General features: G+C 42.4%; 1 protein-coding gene across 10 annotated transcripts in view; it reads right to left on the reverse strand.

Moving 5' to 3' along the window:
* The window catches only part of ptprt (protein tyrosine phosphatase receptor type T), a 427,933-nt gene that overhangs the window by 31,250 nt on the left and 377,318 nt on the right, over positions 1-19,365 (reverse strand). For 7 of the 10 annotated variants that reach the window (XM_075460191.1, XM_075460190.1, XM_075460189.1 and 4 more), the window contains one exon: positions 1,516-1,601. In XM_075460191.1, the coding sequence (XP_075316306.1) occupies positions 1,516-1,601 (86 nt within the window). The remainder of the gene's footprint in view (positions 1-1,515; positions 1,602-19,365) is intronic. The other 3 variants (XM_075460193.1, XM_075460192.1, XM_075460186.1) reach the window with 1 other exon arrangement.

A 19,365-nucleotide genomic window follows, 5' to 3' on the forward strand; every position in this document is an offset into this window, starting at 1 on the left:
AAGTTGACTTATGGTTTAAGGCAAACAAATTGTCACTTAATATGAAAAAAAGCTGGTATATGTTATTTACTCCGAGAAGTCAACAATCAACAATCTCTCTTCCTAATGTTTATATTGACAATAAAATCCTGGAGAGGATCACGGTAACAAAATTCTTGGGTATTTTAACTGATGAAAATCCCACTTGGAAAAATCATATTCTGTCCATTTCAAACAAGATTGCAAAGAATATTGGAATAATCAGAAGAATACGTCATCTATTGCCTGGTAAAATCTTGATCGTATTTCAACATCAACAAGCTCCAACTCCAACAACAGTCTTTCTCTCTCGGTCGCCATCGTTCACTGTGAGGAGTGGAACGGAGCCGGAAGGTGAACAATCAATCAACGACGCAATATCCCGATGTCCTTTATGTCTTTTTTAAAAGACATAAAGGACAACCAGCCTTTATACATTTTTCTCCTTTGTTACTATGGTCGATCTCCCATAGTCGATCCCCTATCCCAAAGGTCGAGACCCCCTAGTGGCCTGGCGAACTTCCGTTGTGTTTTGAGTGAACATGCAGCGTTTCTCTCTTGCACGTGTTGGCCACCGTACAAAAGCACATAGTTTTAAGGTTTAAGTTCTTCTGTGCGTTTTTGACTACTTTCGATTTTAACCTTTATATTTCACCTTAAAAAGCGTCGACCTTGTCTTGTTTGGTGTGTCATTTCTTTCCAGCGCAACCTCCCATGTGTGCTTTTACATGTATTTTTATTTCATTTTGACACACTTTATCAAGAGATTGGACCTGAAGTCACACTGAAAACATAAAATCAGAGCAGGAAAATGCTTTACTGTAGAAACCACAGCGAGCACTTTCCTTAGAATGGCCTGTTTTCACCAAACGTGGCAACATTCAGGATAAAGCATGGCGCGAATGCTCTATCATAGGTCTGGTTTTACTAGGCCTATCAACACGATTTAAAAACTGGTTTAATAGTTTGAAGTCTGCACTTTCAACACAAGTTGAAACAGAGGCACAGGACCCCTTTTCTTTGCTTACAATGGTTTGATCCACGGTCCGCATTCCCTCTAAGTGGGAGAGTCTCTGTAGATCTCTTATAATTCTAACCAGAGAATTTTGTTAAATCCTACAGAGCAGCTTTGTTTAATGTGTAATCGTTTTGGTAAATTTGAAGGTAACATATTTTAAAATACTTTAGTCTTTCTCTCCGTCTATCCAAACAACTCTCCAGCTAAATGCCATTAAACCGGCACAGAGGAAGAAGTCAATACTTGTTATTAAAAATCAATGTGAAGCACTGGCCTCGGTGGGGGGGTGTTTTCTTTACGTGCCCTTTTAGATCCGTGTCCCTCAAACCAACAGGTGAATTTTCTGATTGATTCTGACAAGTTAGGATGAGGGTTGTAGTTGTAGAGTAAAGATCTGCGGAATGGGGGTGTTTAATGCTCAGCTCACAAGCAGGAAACTCCCACATTTCTAATCTACACACACGTGTTCAATTACTCACGTCAATGTAATTGGCGTTGATGTAGTCAGAGTGGGGGTCTCCATCCAGCAGCTGCAGTCGGACTCTGGTGTGATCGTCTGTGGGATCAGATAGCAGAAAAATACAACAGGCCTAAAGTTACATTTACCCACAGATCGGAGAAGCTAACTGGAAGGGGAACTAACTAACGGCCCGGTGGTGTAATGGTGTGGGGGATATGTTCTCGGCACACTTTGGGCCCCTTAGTACCAACTGAGCATCGTTTAAATGCCGCAGCCTACCTGAGTATTGCTGCTGACCACGTCCATCCCTTTATGAGTACAGTGCACCATCTTCTGGTGGCTACTTCCAGCAGGATAATGCACCATGTCACAGAGCTCATATCATCTCAAACTGGTTTCTTGAACATCACAATGAGTTCCCTGGACTCCAACGGCCTCCAGAGTCACCAGATCTCAGTCCAACAGAGCAGCTTTGGGATGTGGTGGAACGGCAGATTGGCATCATAGATGTGCAGCCAACAGATCTGCAGCAACTGCCTGATGCTACCATGTCAATATGGAGCAAAACCTCTGAGGAATGTTTCCAACACCTCGTTGAAAGTATGCCACGAAGAATTAAAGCAGTTCTGAAGGCAAAAGGGGGTCCAACCTTTTATCAGCAAGGTGTAGCTGAAAAAGTGGCCGGTGAGTGCATCTTCAACACTGTTGGGTTACAAACTTGGATTGTGTGTAAAATTATAAACAAACAAACAATGAAACAAACAAAAAAAAACTCCAGAAAGAGGAGTCCGCATGGTTTGGTTTTATTCCAAACTATCAGCTTGGAATGGTTCTGTTGCTTCACTTGCTTTGGTCCTTTCAGATGAACCGAACAGATACGACAGCAGCACAAACAGAACAGAACTCCCCGGTGCGGATTCAAAACAAACATTACTCTGAAGTGTCGGGATGATTGTATAAACACGGTTTCCATTATGAGCTGCCACTATCAGCAAACACTATTTTATTTATTCCAAAATCACCAGCAACACGAAACACTTTCATTTCCACTCAGGGTTGCTCTTTATTCACAGTCAGACCTGTTTTCTATAAAGAGAGGTTGTTCAAAACTGCAAAATGAACTCTGCCTTGAATTCATTCACACAGTTTCAGTCCCTCAAGTCTGAGTCAAGTAATCATGATTTAAAATGTCAGGAAGAACACAGAGAGCTAAATTCATTTATAATTTAATTTGCCTAAAAAGTCTCTTTACAAGTAGCTCAACTGAACTTCCTGCCTGTAAGCATCTGTTTCGAGTTGGGTCCATCCATCCATCCATCATCTGCTGCTTCTCCGGGGGTCGGGAAGCCCAGCTGTCCCTGTCCCCGGCCACTTCCTCCAGCTCTTCTGGGGGGACCCCGAGGCGTTCCCAGGCCAGCCGAGAAACATAGTCTCTCCAACGTGTCCTGGGTCTTCCCCGGGGTCTCCTCCCAGTGGGACGGGCCCGGAACACCTCACCAGGGAGGCGTCCAGGAGGCATCCTAACCAGATGCCCGAGCCACCTCATCTGACTCCTCTCGATGCGGAGGAGCAGCGGTTCTACTCCGAGCCCCTCCAGGATGACCGAGCTTCTCACCCTATCTCTAAGGGAGAGCCCAGACACCCTGCGGAGGAAACTCATTTCGGCCGCTTGTATTCGCGATCTCCTTCTTGCGGTCACTACCCACAGCTCGTGACCATAGGTGAGGGTAGGAACATAGATTGACCGGTAGATCGAGAGCTTTGCCTTCTGGCTCAGCTCCTTCTTCACCACGACGGGCCGGTGCAGAGCCCGCATCACTGCAGACGCCGCACCGATCCGTCTGTCAATCTCCCGCTCCATCATGAACAAGAACCTGAGATACTTGAACTCCTCCACTTGGGGGAGGACCTCCTTCCCAACCCGGAGAGAGCATTCCACCCTTTTCCGGCTGAGGACCATGGTATCGGATTTGGAGGTGCTGATTCTCTGAGTTGGGTTTAGGTAAGTCAAATAATATACGTGTTGTTTTTTTTTTTAATGATTTTTTTTTGGGCTTTTATGCCTTTAATGGACAGGACAGTTGAAGAGAGACAGGAAGCAGGGAGCAGAGAGCCATGCAGCAAAGGGCCGTCCGATGCAGGACTTGAACCGGGGCCAGCTGCAGCGAGGACTGTAGCCTCTGTACATGGGGCGCCTGCTCAACCCACTACACCACGACCACCCCATACGTGTGTGTTTTTAACATGCAAATGTTTCAAATGAATTAACAGCATCACTTAAAAACAGTGAAACGAGTCTCCCAGCGTAATTTAATTAAATACTGATGTTTCAGGTCCACAGTTCAAAACTGTGGACCTGAAATGGTCCCTAAAACTAGACGACATCGAACATGACCAATTCAAACAAAAAGCCAGGAGTTGCACTTTGCCCTGTAATATTACCGCAGCCTTTGTTTTCACAACCTCTCACGCTCTCAGCCCTCATCAAAGTACATGTCACAAAAGTGAGGTGAGATTATTTTTCCCCAGTTTCCATTCTGAATCTCAATTATTTTGTTCCAGGCGCTGTAATAGTCATCCATAATGTTCGGATGGACATGAGGGCGATTACATCTATTACACCTAATGGGGGATTTTTTAAATTTTTTTTTTAAAGTCATGTCATAGTAACAGCAGGTAATTGCAAATGAGGAGGGCATGATTTAGTCTGATTATTTCTGGTTTGTTCCCACTCCCTTACAAAAACAAGAAGATGAGAGCAGAGGACGGGTCAGTAGAAGGCAGCCTGACATACGTCAAGCCTGTTTTCATTCACTTTCTTTATGTATGGCAGCGTGCACATGAAGGATTTTAGTCTGTATTTGTTCAAACTTTAAATACGATGGTGATTCTTTAAGTTAAAGTCCATTTTCAGCTTCATTGTAAAGCATACCGACAACAGCGCCTACCGCCCGGTCCATTTGACCATTTACCAAACAAACTACGAACACAGCCACCGCTACCTTCCGCGTCATCTTCCCACCAATGGTTGCTTTACAAGCACTCATATTGCCACAGGGAATATAGATATTATTAATAATTATCAACAGTAATGTGTTTAAAATGAAGATAAAACCTGACGATCTTATTGACGATATACAATGAGATTAAGGTGTGCGTGATAGCCGAGTTTAGCAGTGACATCATCAAGTATTCTGCCGCCGTCTCAAATCTAGAATAACCGAACAGCGTCCTCAGGAGTTCATACTTTCGACCTGAACTTGCCAAGCACGGACTGAGAAAATGGCCCAAGAAATAACCCTGGAAGGCATGTCGACAGGAAGGAATAGAGATCGTGGTTGTCGCTTAAATCAGATTCTGATTGAAAATGTTCCTTCGGTGCGCCATGAGAAATATATCCAGTTTTTAAAGCTTGTTTTATAGACAATATGTAGGAAAATGTTTGAAGTAAGTAATAATTACTCTGTATTATGTGGAGTAAATTGCTGCTCTTGCACATGTAAATGAATGAGTGTCAGAGGGATTGTTGTATAGTTGAACGAGCAGCAGGTTATGTCCCATTCCATGTTGCTTTGGTTGGAGAGCGTAGCCTTAATTAAAATGGCCGACATAAAGCTACAGTGGTTTGGAATCCAGCTTTAATTCTTCTCTTTCCCTGCGAATGTGACATCTTGTGAACTTGGGAGTTCTTTTAAATAATTCAGCTTCCTAACATTCACAGGGTGGCATTTCAAAAGCTTAAAGTGTTTTTATGCAGCAAAGTCGCTGTTTGGACCAGAAAATTAAACGCTGACAAATCATTTGGTAAAATCATCTTAACTTTGACCATAGTTTCTACGGCTCAGTGAAGTCTGCTTCAAAAACAGCTTTTATGTGAGAAAATCTATTGTGTGGCCGATGACTCAGACCTCCAATTTGGACCATTTCCTCTGTAGTTATGGTGGTGCAACAGGAGCAATTATTTTGTCAACTAGGCATTGAACATTTTTTATTTTTTTTTGGGGGGGGGGGGGGGGGGGGGTGGTGTTGGAAAACATCCTAGAATAGATTTGTGAATTTTCTATTCATGGCTGAGGTTTGCTATAGAAAATTGCAGTGATAAAATAATAAACCTGATTTTGAATTCTTCTGCTGTAGAGAGGGCCAAACTGTGGACTGGGAAGGAAAAACGTGTACCAAAACTGAGCTGTAATGTAATTTAAATAATAGAAAACAAAAGGATTCTCATTTATTTGAACCGTTTCTTTTTTCCTTGTTTTATTTATATATATATATATATATATATATATCTTTTTTAATTTGAACCATTTCTTTTTTTTTCATATATACTGTATATTTTTTCATTTGTTTTTTTATATATATTTTTTTTATTTGAACTGTTTCAACACCACGTGAGCAAACTTGGCCTTGAAAATGGTGTTAAAAGCTCCATAAAGGAGCAGTCCTGAAAGGAATAGACCTTTGAACGGTGAGTTTGAATGATCTAAGAAAAGTCCGATGCTGGCCTTGAAATGCGCACATGAAGGTGAGCAGCCCGGTATAAACTGACGTTATTCTTTTTTTTTACCCACCGAAGCCCCTTTTCCACTCACGGCATTAGGTTTTATAACTCTCTCTTCCAAATGGACAATGACCCCAAGCATACCTCTAAATTAGTTACAAAGGGGCTTAAGGACAACAGAAAATTTGTGGGCACATCTGGAAGACGTGCTCCTACAAACCTGACTCAAATTTCCTACAAATTTCCTAAAACATGTGGAAGGAAACCCAAAACATTTGGAACCAAGTCCAACAGCTTCAAGGCAGCGCTACCAGATACCGGGGACCTGACTGTAGTGCAGAGAGTCTGGCATCGAGCAGGATTTCTCCATGCTCGTCTCTGGGATCACCTTGGGAATTATTTGCTCAGAGATGTTGTCGTCCACGGTGATGGCAGCATGACTCCACTCTGCTGCTACGAGATACTGTCACCAGCTATCAGCTCGCTCACTCTCTCACACGCTGCATGCAAAAACAAACCCAACAGGGGGTCGTCTGCCAGCCGTCTGCTCGTTTCCTCTCCCGCCTCCTTTACCGTCTTTTCTTTCGACTTCAACCTTTTCTTCTCGGCTCTTTCCCTCTCCGTTGTCTTCCTCCCCTCCCCTCCCTCTTTCTTACCGCATACTGCCTCACCGCTTCAGATGGCGGTAATTACGCGGCGCTAGTGTCAGAGGCTGTCATAACATGAGCGCCACTGATATGAGGCTGGAAGGAGGGAGGGAGGGGCCCCCTTTCCACTGGTCTCTACCCAGGGAGAGGAGCTTCTAATTGGGCTGAAATGGCAGGAGGTACTGGCTTGCAAACACTGCAGATCTGGACACAGGCCACAGGTTTGAAGAGGCCGACTGTGTGTGTGTGTGTGTGAGAGACAAAAAAAACTGAATATTTCTTTTAATTAGTGCAATATATTTGCATGTAGGAAGAATATAGCTCAAATAAACACTTCAGTGATTATATTCTGAGTCTGAACTACGATACTCCCCAAAGTTGAACTCTACGTCCAGCAGCGAGGCTTGTTTTTTTCCCCGTGTAGATTTTATACATCCTTTAAACTTTAATTTGTCCAACCTCGTCGCTCAGATCTGGACACAGAGAGCTCACGGCTTCATGGTGGTGGCATCTGTGGCACCGAACTGGAGTAACAACAAAGTCACCAGAAGCCGTGGTGTCCAAGGGCAAAGAGTCACAAACGCATTACTCATTAATGAGCTCCACTCCTCGGCTGAGTCTCCCCCTCTTCATAACCTCGCAACTCCTCCCTCTGCTTTCCTGTCTTCTTCTCTCCTTTTCACCCTCAGCTTTTAGTTTGGCTGCATTTTCTCTCTCTCTCTCTCTCTCTCTGTCCTTTTGTTCTTTTTTACCCCCCCACCCCCACCACCACCACCACTAACAGCTTCTTTGAAAATCTTGTCATTACCCTGGCAGCCACCGCGAAAAAGTTTTGTCGGGGAGAACTTGTTAACTTGAGGGGTCCAGAAAAAGGCCAAACAAAATTGTTTTTATCTTGGACAGATTCACAGGCGCAGCCGAATGCAGCAGAAAGCTGCAATTTGGAGACATCAGATCAGATTGGACGCACTGAGGGACTGCAAACAAATGAAATGTGCAGGAGCCACCGGTGACTAATGACTGTTTGTGTCCACAAGAGAAAGGAAACGGCTGTTTTTATTTTCTCTTACAGATCAAAAGTCACCATGTGGCTCTATATTACATATACAGGCCCACATAATAAGCCTTTTTCAGACATGCGATGCTTAGAGAAGATATTTAGGGCCTCGGTAATGATGACTTTCAGTTTCACTCAGACACGCTTGTGAAATTCATGTCATGTCGCCATAAAATGTGGTCTGTTCCCAACCCGTCTGCAGACCTGAATCCTTCTAAAAAAAGTACTGGAACTTATTGTCTTCGACACAGCAAACTACTCCTGTAATCTAACCCGGATGTCCGAGCTGAATTAGGACAGACGGCACCGAATAAATAAATAAAATAGGGCTGGGCGAGTTAACTCGTTAATTATTTAAAGTCGATAAATATTTAATCGGTTTATAGGTTTTATTTTTTACTTAAAAAAAAATAATAATAATAATACATTTTTAAAAAAAGCATTTTTTGGGGGGGCTTTTGTGCCTTTCATGGATAGGAAAGTTCAGAGAGACAGGAAGCAGGGGGCAGAGAGAGGGGGAACAACATGCAGCACAGGGCCGTCCAATACGGGACTCGAACCCGGGTTTTATTTTGGCTTTTATTTAGTAAAAGTCTGTTTCTGTCTGCTGTGGAACAGGAAAAGAAAGTAATCGGCGGATCCACCAAACATGGAGAAGGGTACGGAACTTTTACTCGGCCATTTTCATTTTTAAATTCTTCCAGACGGCGGAGTCGACAGAACCAAAGTCATCTGTAAACACTGCCAAGTTGAATTGTCTTCTCAGCGTAGTAGTTCCAGTCTAAAATATCACTTAAAGGCAAAACACACAACTGATAGCAGCAAGTCATTCAAGGAAACAGACAGTGGAGCGAGGCTTCTACATAAAAACTACAGAAAGATGCTGATGTTAAAAGTGTGTTTGCACAACAAATGTTATGGCACTTTCATTCATATGGCAGCACATTTAAAATAAAACTAAATGCTAAAAGCTATACACTACTTTTGAATTCATTTTTGGATTTTGCATACAAATGCGATTAATCAGGGAAATCATGTGATTAATTAGATTCAAAATTTTAATCGTTGCCCAGCCCTAAAATAAAATCACCTGAATCTAAGGGCTCTGGTTTCATAAAACAACTTTAAAGACATCAGAAGCTGAAATATCTGGTTACAAATGCTCCCACTTTTCCCTTTCACATCTACATTTACACATTATTTTGTGTTTACTGCTGCTGACCTGAGATTTTAACTCCCAATTTCAGTTTAAGCGTGCTGAACAGTCAGTGTTATGCTCATACTTTCATTTTCAGCAGCTTTAGAAAAAGCATGAGGACGGCCATGTCCAGTGTGTGAGATAAGAAGCTGCAGCGAGTCCTCTTAGAGTTACGGTCTTCTGCGTTTCCAGCATCGGCTGCAGAAGAGTATGGTGGTAATCCGTTCTCTCAGCTTATAAACTGCAGTTCTGATGAGAACTAGCAAGAAGGATCATATTTCTCCAGTTTTAGCTTCTCTTTATTGGCTCCCTGTTAGATTCAGAATAGAATTTAAGATTCTTCTCCGCACATATAAAGCTCTTAATGACCGAGCTCCATCATATAGTTGTACTTTTCCCCAACAGACTGCAGGTTAGCTTGTGGTTCCCAGAGTTTCTAAAAGCAGAATGGGAGGCAGAGCCTTCAGTTATTAGGCCCCTCTCTGTGGAACCAGCTGCCAGTTTGGGAGGCAGAGCCTTCAGTTATTAGGCCCCTCTCTGTGGAACCAGCTGCCAGTCTGGGAGGCAGAGCCTTCAGTTATCAGGCCCCTCTCTGTGGAACCAGCTGCCAGTTTGGGAGGCAGAGCCTTCAGTTATTAGGCCCCTCTCTGTGGAACCAGCTGCCAGTTTGGGAGGCAGAGCCTTCAGTTATTAGGCCCCTCTCTGTGGAACCAGCTGCCAGTTTGGGAGGCAGAGCCTTCAGTTATTAGGCCCCTCTCTGTGGAACCAGCTGCCAGTCTGGGAGGCAGAGCCTTCAGTTATCAGGCCCCTCTCTGTGGAACCAGCTGCCAGTTTGGGAGGCAGAGCCTTCAGTTATCAGGCCCCTCTCTGTGGAACCAGACCTTTAAGATCAGGCTTAAAAGCTGTATGACGAAATGTCGAGTGAAAATCAAACACGACACAACGCTAAACTATTTCTGACCTGGGCCTCTTCAAATCTAGGCTAAAAACCTACTTATTTAGGATGGCTTTAAATACCCAGTAGTATGATGACGCTTTTATCTTATTTTATCTTATTCGATTTTGTTGTATTTTATTGCTTTCACTGTTCTTTTATCGTTTTTATTTGTTTTTCCTTATTCTTCTCTTTATTTATTACCTGCTGTAAAGCACTTTGGTACATCGTAAGGATTGTCTGTAAAGGGCTGTATAAATAAAGTACATTTACATTTAACGGCAATCGCTCTACGGTTTTGGGGGAAAAGGACTTGGCAGCTTCGGCGTGATGCGACTACAACTCTGATGGACTTGCTTCTGTTTTCAAGACTGTGGTACAAAGTCATTGCTGTGTTATTGACACCGAACAAAAACCTTATCAGCCTCCTGCAGATGTTGTGTTCATTCAACTACGGGGCAGTTAAGACCTCTACTTACTGGCTGTTTTGTAATCCATTGTCTTAGCAGCTGCCTGAGAAGGGCGAGGAAGCATAATAGATGGTTTTAATGCATGAGTGTGCCCGTTGGGTCAAGTTTTACAGCGGATAAGAAATAATCTGATATTTATACACATTAGCTGCACGAAGGCAACCGCAAGATTTTACTTTAAAACCCTTTGTGTGTACAACGGATAATGTCCCCTGAGGTTTTCATTCCTCTCGGTTCTGATGGTGCGCGAGGCTGATTTTAAAATACATGTAAATACATCCGTCCCATTGTAGTGAAATGAGCTCCTGGCTAACACAAACAGATAAAGCTGTTTAGGTTTGAACCACTCCTGCATATATATGCTAAATTAAACCTTAAATGGGTCTTTGAACTCCTCAAATAGCCCCTAGCTTTGCATCTTCCAATAAAAACAGTGAGATGAATTCCCAATGAAGCTGCTTTTTTACGTCCAAATTGTTGTACGTTTCATTGGTCAGATGTCTAAATGCTTTAAAAATCACCAATCGAGTGACATAAAGATAACATCTGTGATGCGAATTCAGCTGAACTTAGATGCACGATCAACTCCTGCATATCTGTGATGCTGTGTTTTAACAACCTGGGAAAGTTCAACACATGAACTCGGGACAAGATTGTGCCTAAAAGACGGTCTGAGTCCGCCTCGGGCCCGAGTGGAAAATGTTTCCCTGCCCTCCAGAACATTTCAGGACTCCAGTTTATGGGTGAAAACGGCTTCTGATGCCACCAACGCTACGTTTAACGCCAAACCGCGTTAGCCTGATTGCTACGGCTCATTTTACACAAACTTTCTTCCATCATTGGAGGTTTTTGTGAACACATTTTCACTGCATCTTTATATCAGCTTTAAATGTCCTCATATTCTCCAACAGACGAATAAAAGGATGCTCTCACAGTCGTGATGAAACTGCTGAACAAGATGTTTTAGTCTTAGCCCTCATTTCATCTCCACCTCCCTTTTAGTGGCCACTAAGCAGGGATTGTGTCTGTCACAGATATCCTAAATCAGTTAACTCCCCGTGGAGCTCAGCTCACTCATGGCATACACTCCGCTGTCAGGCCCGCTCGAGGCATTAGAAAATTTAATAGCATGTGTGATCGAGACCGAGTGCAGTGCATGCGTGTTTAAATCTTTAGTTTATACGTTAAAGAAGATCTTTTCTTATTTCACTCCAGTTGTTTTTTGTAGAAATGATACGTTTCAGTGCTGGTAACACGGAGTGTGTTGGAGGGTGTTATGGTGTGTAATAGCCTATTAGGACCAGAGCTCCCTGCAGCTGATGTGTCAAACAACACAGACTGCTGTTGACAACTAAAGAAGCCGTTTCCAGCTGTTTGAAGGCTGTCGGGAGGGAAAAAGGGAGTGAGAGGCGGATGAAAGAGGGTGAAGGAGGAAAGAACGGCAGCTTCTACGATTGAAAGAATGTGTTGGTCCACATAAAGGGACCAAAATGAAAAAAGTCCATCAAACGTCATTAAAACAACACCTCACAGCGTGACTTTTTACCTTTACCTCGTCAGTGTAGCCACAACTCAACTCTCATTTAACTTAACTTTAAAGCACACAATAGTGTCTTTGGTACCACTGGAAATTTACCAAACAGTCGTGTCGAATGACTTTGAGTCAACGCAGCAACGGAGACGCAACTTCAATGATTTCTTGTGTTTTTAAAACAAGTCAATGAAGAAAACACACACAAGCCTGTATGAATGTTTCAACACGACTAATGAACACACGCTGCTGTCGGTTCTTCAACGATAAGCTGAAAAGTTGATGTTTTGATCAGTGATACGACGTCTGTTAGCTGAATTATAACGGGTCGTAAGGCTTCTCGATCTCAATGATCAAACTCTCCTCGACTTTATAAATGCGTTTGATACGTGACAACACTAAGTGTGACGCTAGGGATGGAAATTGGTAAGAATGGATGGCTTTGGTTGCTGTTACACTTTAATTCCAAGTATGCACCAACATTTTGCACTCAACTTCAACTAAATCAAAGCTTAAAAGGATAGTTCGCCTCTTTTGACATGAAGCTGTATGACATCCCATATTAGCAATATCATTTATGAACATTTTCTTACTCCCTGCTGCAGACCGAAGAGCAGACCGAGCACTCCCTAGCTACCTAGCGATAGCTGCACCTGTTACGGTGTCTGCTGCTCGGAAGCAGGGGAGTGCTCGGTCTGCACTTCGGTCTGCACAGTTTTACATTGGACGCATTGATATCAAGGGAGGTAAAAATAGTGCCAAGCGAAGTGAGGTCTGACTTTTTCACCGAGAACGATTTTTGTGATGCAAATGTATTACTCTTTTGAACGCATATTTTTTTGAGAAGCAAAACGCTTTATTTTTCAAGCCCCAGCCAACTAGCCGGACTACTTTCATCAACACCAAAACGAGGCTGGAGCTCTGCTCACAGGACGCAGCAGGGGGTAAGAAAATGTTCATAAATGATGTTGCTAATATGGGATGTCATACAGCTTCATGTCAAAAGAGGCGAACTATCCCTTTAAGCTGATAAACAGGAACTTTTGCAAATGAACATTGTGACATAAAGTACAATCGCAATGAACAACTTTTGCACATTAACAGTTTTTGTGCAGAAAAATTTGCATGTTTGCCTTTTCAGAAAGATACGAGACCTTTAAGGACTGAGCTCCTGGGGAACACAAACAGATACAGCTGTTTGTGTTTGAATCACTCCTGCATATATATAAAAAAAACCTTAAATGGGTCTTGGAACACCTCAAATAGCCCATAGCTTTGCATCTTCTTATAAAAACAGTGAGATGAATTCCCAATAAAGGTGCTTTTCGATTCTTATCCTGTTACAAATATATAAATATAGTACACATATCTTTGGTTGCAGTTACACTTTAATTTCAAGTATGGAAATTATTCATACAATATGTCGCTAAAATTATTACAACCAACAGGACCTGGAAGTTTTTCGTTACCTGGGACTTTTCAGACAGAAGACGCTGCGCCACAAGCTCCCCTGCGAGAGTCGCCGCCATTGCTTAGCAGCGTGTCAAAGACTTTACATTCGTGCAAAGTAACTGCATGCTGTGTGGTCACATGTTTCAGCATGTTGGAGGTATTTCCCCCTTTGATGTGATCAAAGCTGGCCCTAGTTTTGTCCTTTTTGGTGAAATATAACCAAACTTTGGAGCGCTTCTGCCTCGACGCCATGTTGGAAACATTCTGAGCCAAAATACCAAATGTGCACATCAAGTCAACTCGTCTTTTATTGTCAGATACACAGAACAACAGAGTCGGACTGGGCACTGAAATTCTTAGGACAGGACACCGTACAGCAGCTACCATAACAAGACACAACATGCCGTAACATGTCATGTCATAAGTACTCTACTAAAATGACGTCATCGCGCAAATATTCAAAATATTATATATTCGCAAATATTCACTGAAAACAAAACCAGCTGCCTTGTTCATCTACAGAGAAAAATGCAGTGAATAAGATGAACTAAACTCTGATTTAACCGCAGGTATCCATAAGACGGATCTTTCCAGGACCGCCATTGAACTGGATGTGTGGCTTAAAAGAGAGAAAAACTCACTCCAGTGGGTATCCTATAATTGCCTTGACGGCAGTACAGCTTATTAATTCTGATAGATTCATCAACAATCGATTATCACCCTCTGCCAGCGATCACTGCTCATCATTACTACTTATGAGCCAACTTCAAACTGTGAACCCCCCGAGGTTTTACAACAATGAAACTTAACCACCGACGCCCCCCCACCACCTTCTAATCAGAGCAGAATAATGTTTAAAGTCGTTACTCCATCATCTCCCTCCACCACACAATCCTGTTTTTTTCCCTTTTTATGAACCCCCCCCCCCCCCCCCAAACGCTTCTAAGAGGAACAATGATTAACAGCAATCATCATCAACGGTATCAATAATACCGCCACTGACGTTAAAAATCAGCCTCATTATCACCGTTATCTGCGAGCATCCCTCCTGCTGGGAGCTGAAATCAGAGGCCAGCAGACCAGATAACGGGAGGAGTTTGGTTTCTGCTGTTAATTTTATCTAAAAGGAGACAAATCAATATGGAAGAAGCAGCACTGAGAAGTGGTGGGAAGCAGCGACACATTTTCTTAAATTGATTAAGTCCCAGACGACAGACTTTTGAGTGCTTTTGAGCCGTCCAAAGTTTGCTGAATGTTTCGGGCATGAATAACTGGTGCGATCGCCCTTCATACAGTATGTAAATTCTCAGACTTTGGCCTCGGAGCATTTGTGCAGGTTTTCAACCTGTTGCTTCATCTCTCTTTATGTAAAAAGACTGACTAGATTTAGTTAAAATGTCCCATACTTTTCCCCTCTCTGCTAACAATAGCAACAACTGATTTTATGCACAATGTTGTGTTCTCATATAATTGAATATACAGTTGAATAACAGCACCATCACTGGCAGCTACACTTCTGCAGATAGCAGATGGGCTGTGTGACTTTGGCTGTGTGTTTGATGCATTTTCACAGCACCAAACACTTACCGACAGAGAACTGCATGTTATAAAACACACTTATAATGCACTTCCAACTGTGCCAGCAGTTTGGAAGGGTCCTTGTCCTTTCTTTTTCGTGCTCGTAATGCGTCCGTAAAGTGATAAAAATTGGCTTTTCTGGAGTGGTATGAACTCGAAAACTGGCTAACACAGATATTTCTTTTTATCCCAGAGCAACAGCTTTGGGATAAACTGTAACGCCGACTGAAAGCCGAACGGGAACAGTTTCCCCGGAGCTGGGTTACAAAATCTGGTGCAAAATCCTTTGTGGTGAGCGGAAGTTATTATTAAAGGGACAGTTCGCCTTTAAGATACCTTAAAGGGATAGATACGAAGGGAGAGAAAATAGCGCCAAGCGATTGTGAGGTCTGACTTTTTCTGGATGAACGATTTTGTGATGCAAATGTATTACTCTGTTGAACACATATTGTTTTGAGAAGCAAAACGCTTTATTTTTTAAACCCCGGCCAACTAGCCGGACTACTTTCATCAACACCAAAACGAGGCTGCAACTCTGCTCACAGGACGCAGCAGGGGGTAAGAAGATGTTCATAAATGATGTTGCTAATATGGGATGTCATACAGCTTCATGTCAAAAGAGGCGAACTATCCCTTTAAGCAGCATTTTAATACCCGTGGTTACTTCTGGCTAAAAAAAAAAACGCCACTTTGTTCAAGAGCACACTAGATTTACTTAAATCTGGTTACGTCTCTTGCTCTCACAAGGCCTCGTTCAATTAATTAATAACAGATTATTTTGAAATCACAATATTTCCATAAAAAAAACATGGAAAAAAGCTGCTTGTAATCAGGCTCAAAGTGGACGACAGGCTGTGTGTGCGGAGTCTGCAGGTTGGACTTTCTAATTCCCCGGCTCTGTATGTGCCCTCATGCTCGTACGGAGTGTGTTTATCCATCGGTGTGTGCGTGAGTGTGTGACAGCTTGGGGGATGCTAATATTTGTTGTGGTTCTTTGGTCAAACACTTCAGAGGAGTTTGTTGACGTTCTGACTTCAGAGCAGCTCAGCAGACGTGTTGCGAATCAGAGTCGGAGTGGATGAGAGGAGGCACACTGTGTACAGCTGCATGTAAAATGAACAGAGTTTCACACACACTCTCAAACACGAGATGCCTCTTTGCACACACTCGTTCACATAACCTCTGCTGCAATGAGAAGCAACAGGAAGTGAGGGCAGAATCTGATTAGGGGCAGAAACATTTAGAGGTGAAACACCAGGGCTGTGTTCGAAACCGCATACTTCTCTCACTACTCCTACTCACTTTTTGAGTTAGTAAGCGAGTTTGAGTAAGCGAGAAGTTCCCGGATGCATACTAGATTCTCTGAAATGTTGGGTATGCATCATGAGGTTACTACTCATACTCAAACTACCCAAGATGCAACATAACGTGACGGCGCCGATCATCATTTCCTGTCAAAACGGCAGTTTCAAGCTAGCTACTACGAAGGTAGGGTCATAAAGCTTCTGAAAACCCAAGAATTTCCATATCAAATTAAATAATTTTCAGTTTTCTTTAGTAGCCAAATCTAAGGTGAATCTGTAAACATCAGAGAAGAAACGTATCGAGAGGCGGATGATGAAAAAAAGAGGAAAAGATTGAGGAGGCGGCAGACCTGACTAAAGGATATATACCTGCTTTTCAAACACTAAATAGCACTAATAATAAGTTCCATCCAAGTAATTTCCTGAAGTCTGTGAGATTTTGTCTCAGAGGCAAAAGTACAGCACAGGTGTGGAATAGAAATGTGGGTTTATTTATATCTGGGAGGGCACATTGTTCTTGGCAGAAAAGCTAAACTCACCAGAGTTAAAGGACATTAAGACAACAGACTGCCTGAATGTGGGAAACACAATCCATTCAATAACGGAACTGTTTGATTGTTTCTGAGGCCGTATGAGGGATCAATAAGCAAATCAATGATCATTACAAAGCAGCAGGTGAGAGGGACTGTTTCTGAATGTTAAATCAAATAAACACGAGAGTTAAACTTATTTATTGGATGAAATCAGAGAAGACCACGTAAAAACCACCGAAAATATGAGATTAAACCAAATAATTATAAAAGAAGAAGAGTCGAGTAAGGGCAACAGTGTTCGTCTTATTTTGCTTAAAACTCATTCCTACACTGAGTTGAATGGGGAAACTTTGAATGTTCAAAAGTGAAATGAAGAATTCAGAATAAACTCTATCTTGACAAGTTTTAACCGGATCTTTTATTTCATCTGCGGTGGTTAACGCTGAAGATTAGGGCTAAAGCAAACGATCATCGATTATTCCATGAAATAATAAGTTACATTTTTTAAACTAGCTTCTTCAAATAGTCACAATCAGGGATGGATGATGAAAACATTCCTCCTCCTGTTATTGATAACAGAACTACAGAACAGCAGGTAGTAGCTTTCTAGCTAACATCCAGCTGTGTTAACATCTGTTAGCTTCTCTCCTCCCGTCTCTGCTTTCATAAACTGTATTTTAATGCAACTTAAATCCTAATAAAACCTCTTATTTTCTGTTTTATTTCCTGTTATCAGACAACACAGTGACTCAGAATAACAGTTAACAGACTGAAGCTGCTCTGATTGGGGCAGTTCTGGTGACATTTCAACAGAAAATTAGATTAAAAACAAGTTGCTTTTTGGAAGAAATACGAGAGAGAAACGAAAAAGTGTCTCCACCGCCCAGCCCAAGCCTCAGCTTCCTTCGCCGAAATGTTGGGTATGCATCATGAGGTTACTACTCATACTCAAACTACCCAAGATGCAACGTAACGTGACGTCGCCGATCGTTATTTCCTGTCAAAACGGCAGTTTCAAGCTAGCTACAACGAGGGTAGGTTCACTTCCTGTTTTCAAAACAAAAGCACCAATTGTATCGTAATGGCTTTCCCCATGATAAAAGGCAACGGGTATTTTATTTTGTGAAAATAACCGGAAGTGCGTTGCTCACTGCGGCTAGCTTTAGTAGCGCCGAATTTGTGGGAACAAAATTGTAAATAGCCGGTATTTTGTCAGGTTTTCAACACGTTGGGGATCTAAACGACTACTTTCTCGCCTGAAAATGTTTCAAATGTTGCTAAAGTTTACAGAGTTTAGAGTTTAAGGGAAATCCGCTTCAGGCCGGCTGATTTTGGCTCGGGCAGGAGCAAAATGCATTGTGGGTAAACACTCTGCATACTGTCTGATCGATGAGTATGCAGTATGTAGTATGCAGTATGTCATATGTAGTATGTAGTATGCAGTATGTAATATGTAGTATGCTGTTTCTAACACAGCCACAGTTCATGAGATTACTGATACCCCGAAATATGCATAAAGTGAAATGCAATCTTTCATCTGTTTTAATCGATATGATATTCATATTGATCGATGTCTCACCCCGTCTTTATCCAGACTTCAATCTGATTGAACTGCCTTTCCTGAGAGTGAATACTGGACAAAATGCCCCCCAGAAATGTTCTTGCTCTCAAGGACTAAAACTCAAATTGGACTCAGTATGATAGCTGCACAAAACACAAACAGCAACGCTGAAGCAGATATGTAAAATCTTTGCAATGAATCTATTTAATTCTGAAGGAACGCCTCTGTTGAATTATAAATGACCATATGGGAAGGTTGTTCTCTGAACTGAAAGGAGGGACCGAGAAGGGAAAAGAAAAAAGGAAAAACACAAAGCAGGAAAACGAAGCAGACAGATGCCTGTAATGAGGAAACACCACTGCGCTTTGCCTCAGCCCATAAACTGTCAGAGGCAATCTGAGAGGATGAACAGATGGAGAGAAAGGAGGAAGAGGAAGAAAAGAAATGTGAGAAAAGATGAGAAGAGTCGTGGAGGTTAAATGTTGGAGACAAAATAAATTTAAAGTAAAAGTAAAGGTTGTAGACAACAGATGAAAGAAAACACAAAAAGTGAGTGGGAAGAAGAGAAAGCTGGGAGAGGAGGGGAAGCGTTGAGGACAGGAGGCTCGTAGATTAACATTTATTCAGTGAGCTGAGGGGATTTCAAACATGGCATCAAGCGTTTGCATTTGGCAGATGGCCGGAGGAAGAGTGTGTTCACACTTCAACTCGAATCAGCCCTTTGCAAACTGTTCCAGAGAGAGACGGATGGGGGGGGGTTGTTGAGAGTCACTGGAAAAATCATAAACACTGAAAGCCCTCACGTGGATAGAGCAGCCATCATGGCTGCTTCTGAGGGGGATTTATAGGTTTGGAACTTGTGTTTGTTTAAATCTCACAAAGCCCGGCCACACAGTCAGGTCCCTTCATGGTGATCGGCTGAGGCTCAGTGAGCATTTGCTCGGGTTGGAGGTTCTGTAACAAGAAGCAGTCCAGATTCACTTTTGGATGTGAAGAGATAAGACTTTAACCAACAAACACGGATTTCTTCGAACCTCTTCTTCTGTGAGACTTACGCGTTAAACCGACTTGCGGTGACTTTTTGAAGTTGCCCATCTCAGTTT

Source organism: Odontesthes bonariensis, chromosome 3 (assembly GCF_027942865.1).
Source record: "Odontesthes bonariensis isolate fOdoBon6 chromosome 3, fOdoBon6.hap1, whole genome shotgun sequence".
Classification (NCBI taxonomy): Eukaryota; Metazoa; Chordata; class Actinopteri; order Atheriniformes; family Atherinopsidae; genus Odontesthes; species Odontesthes bonariensis.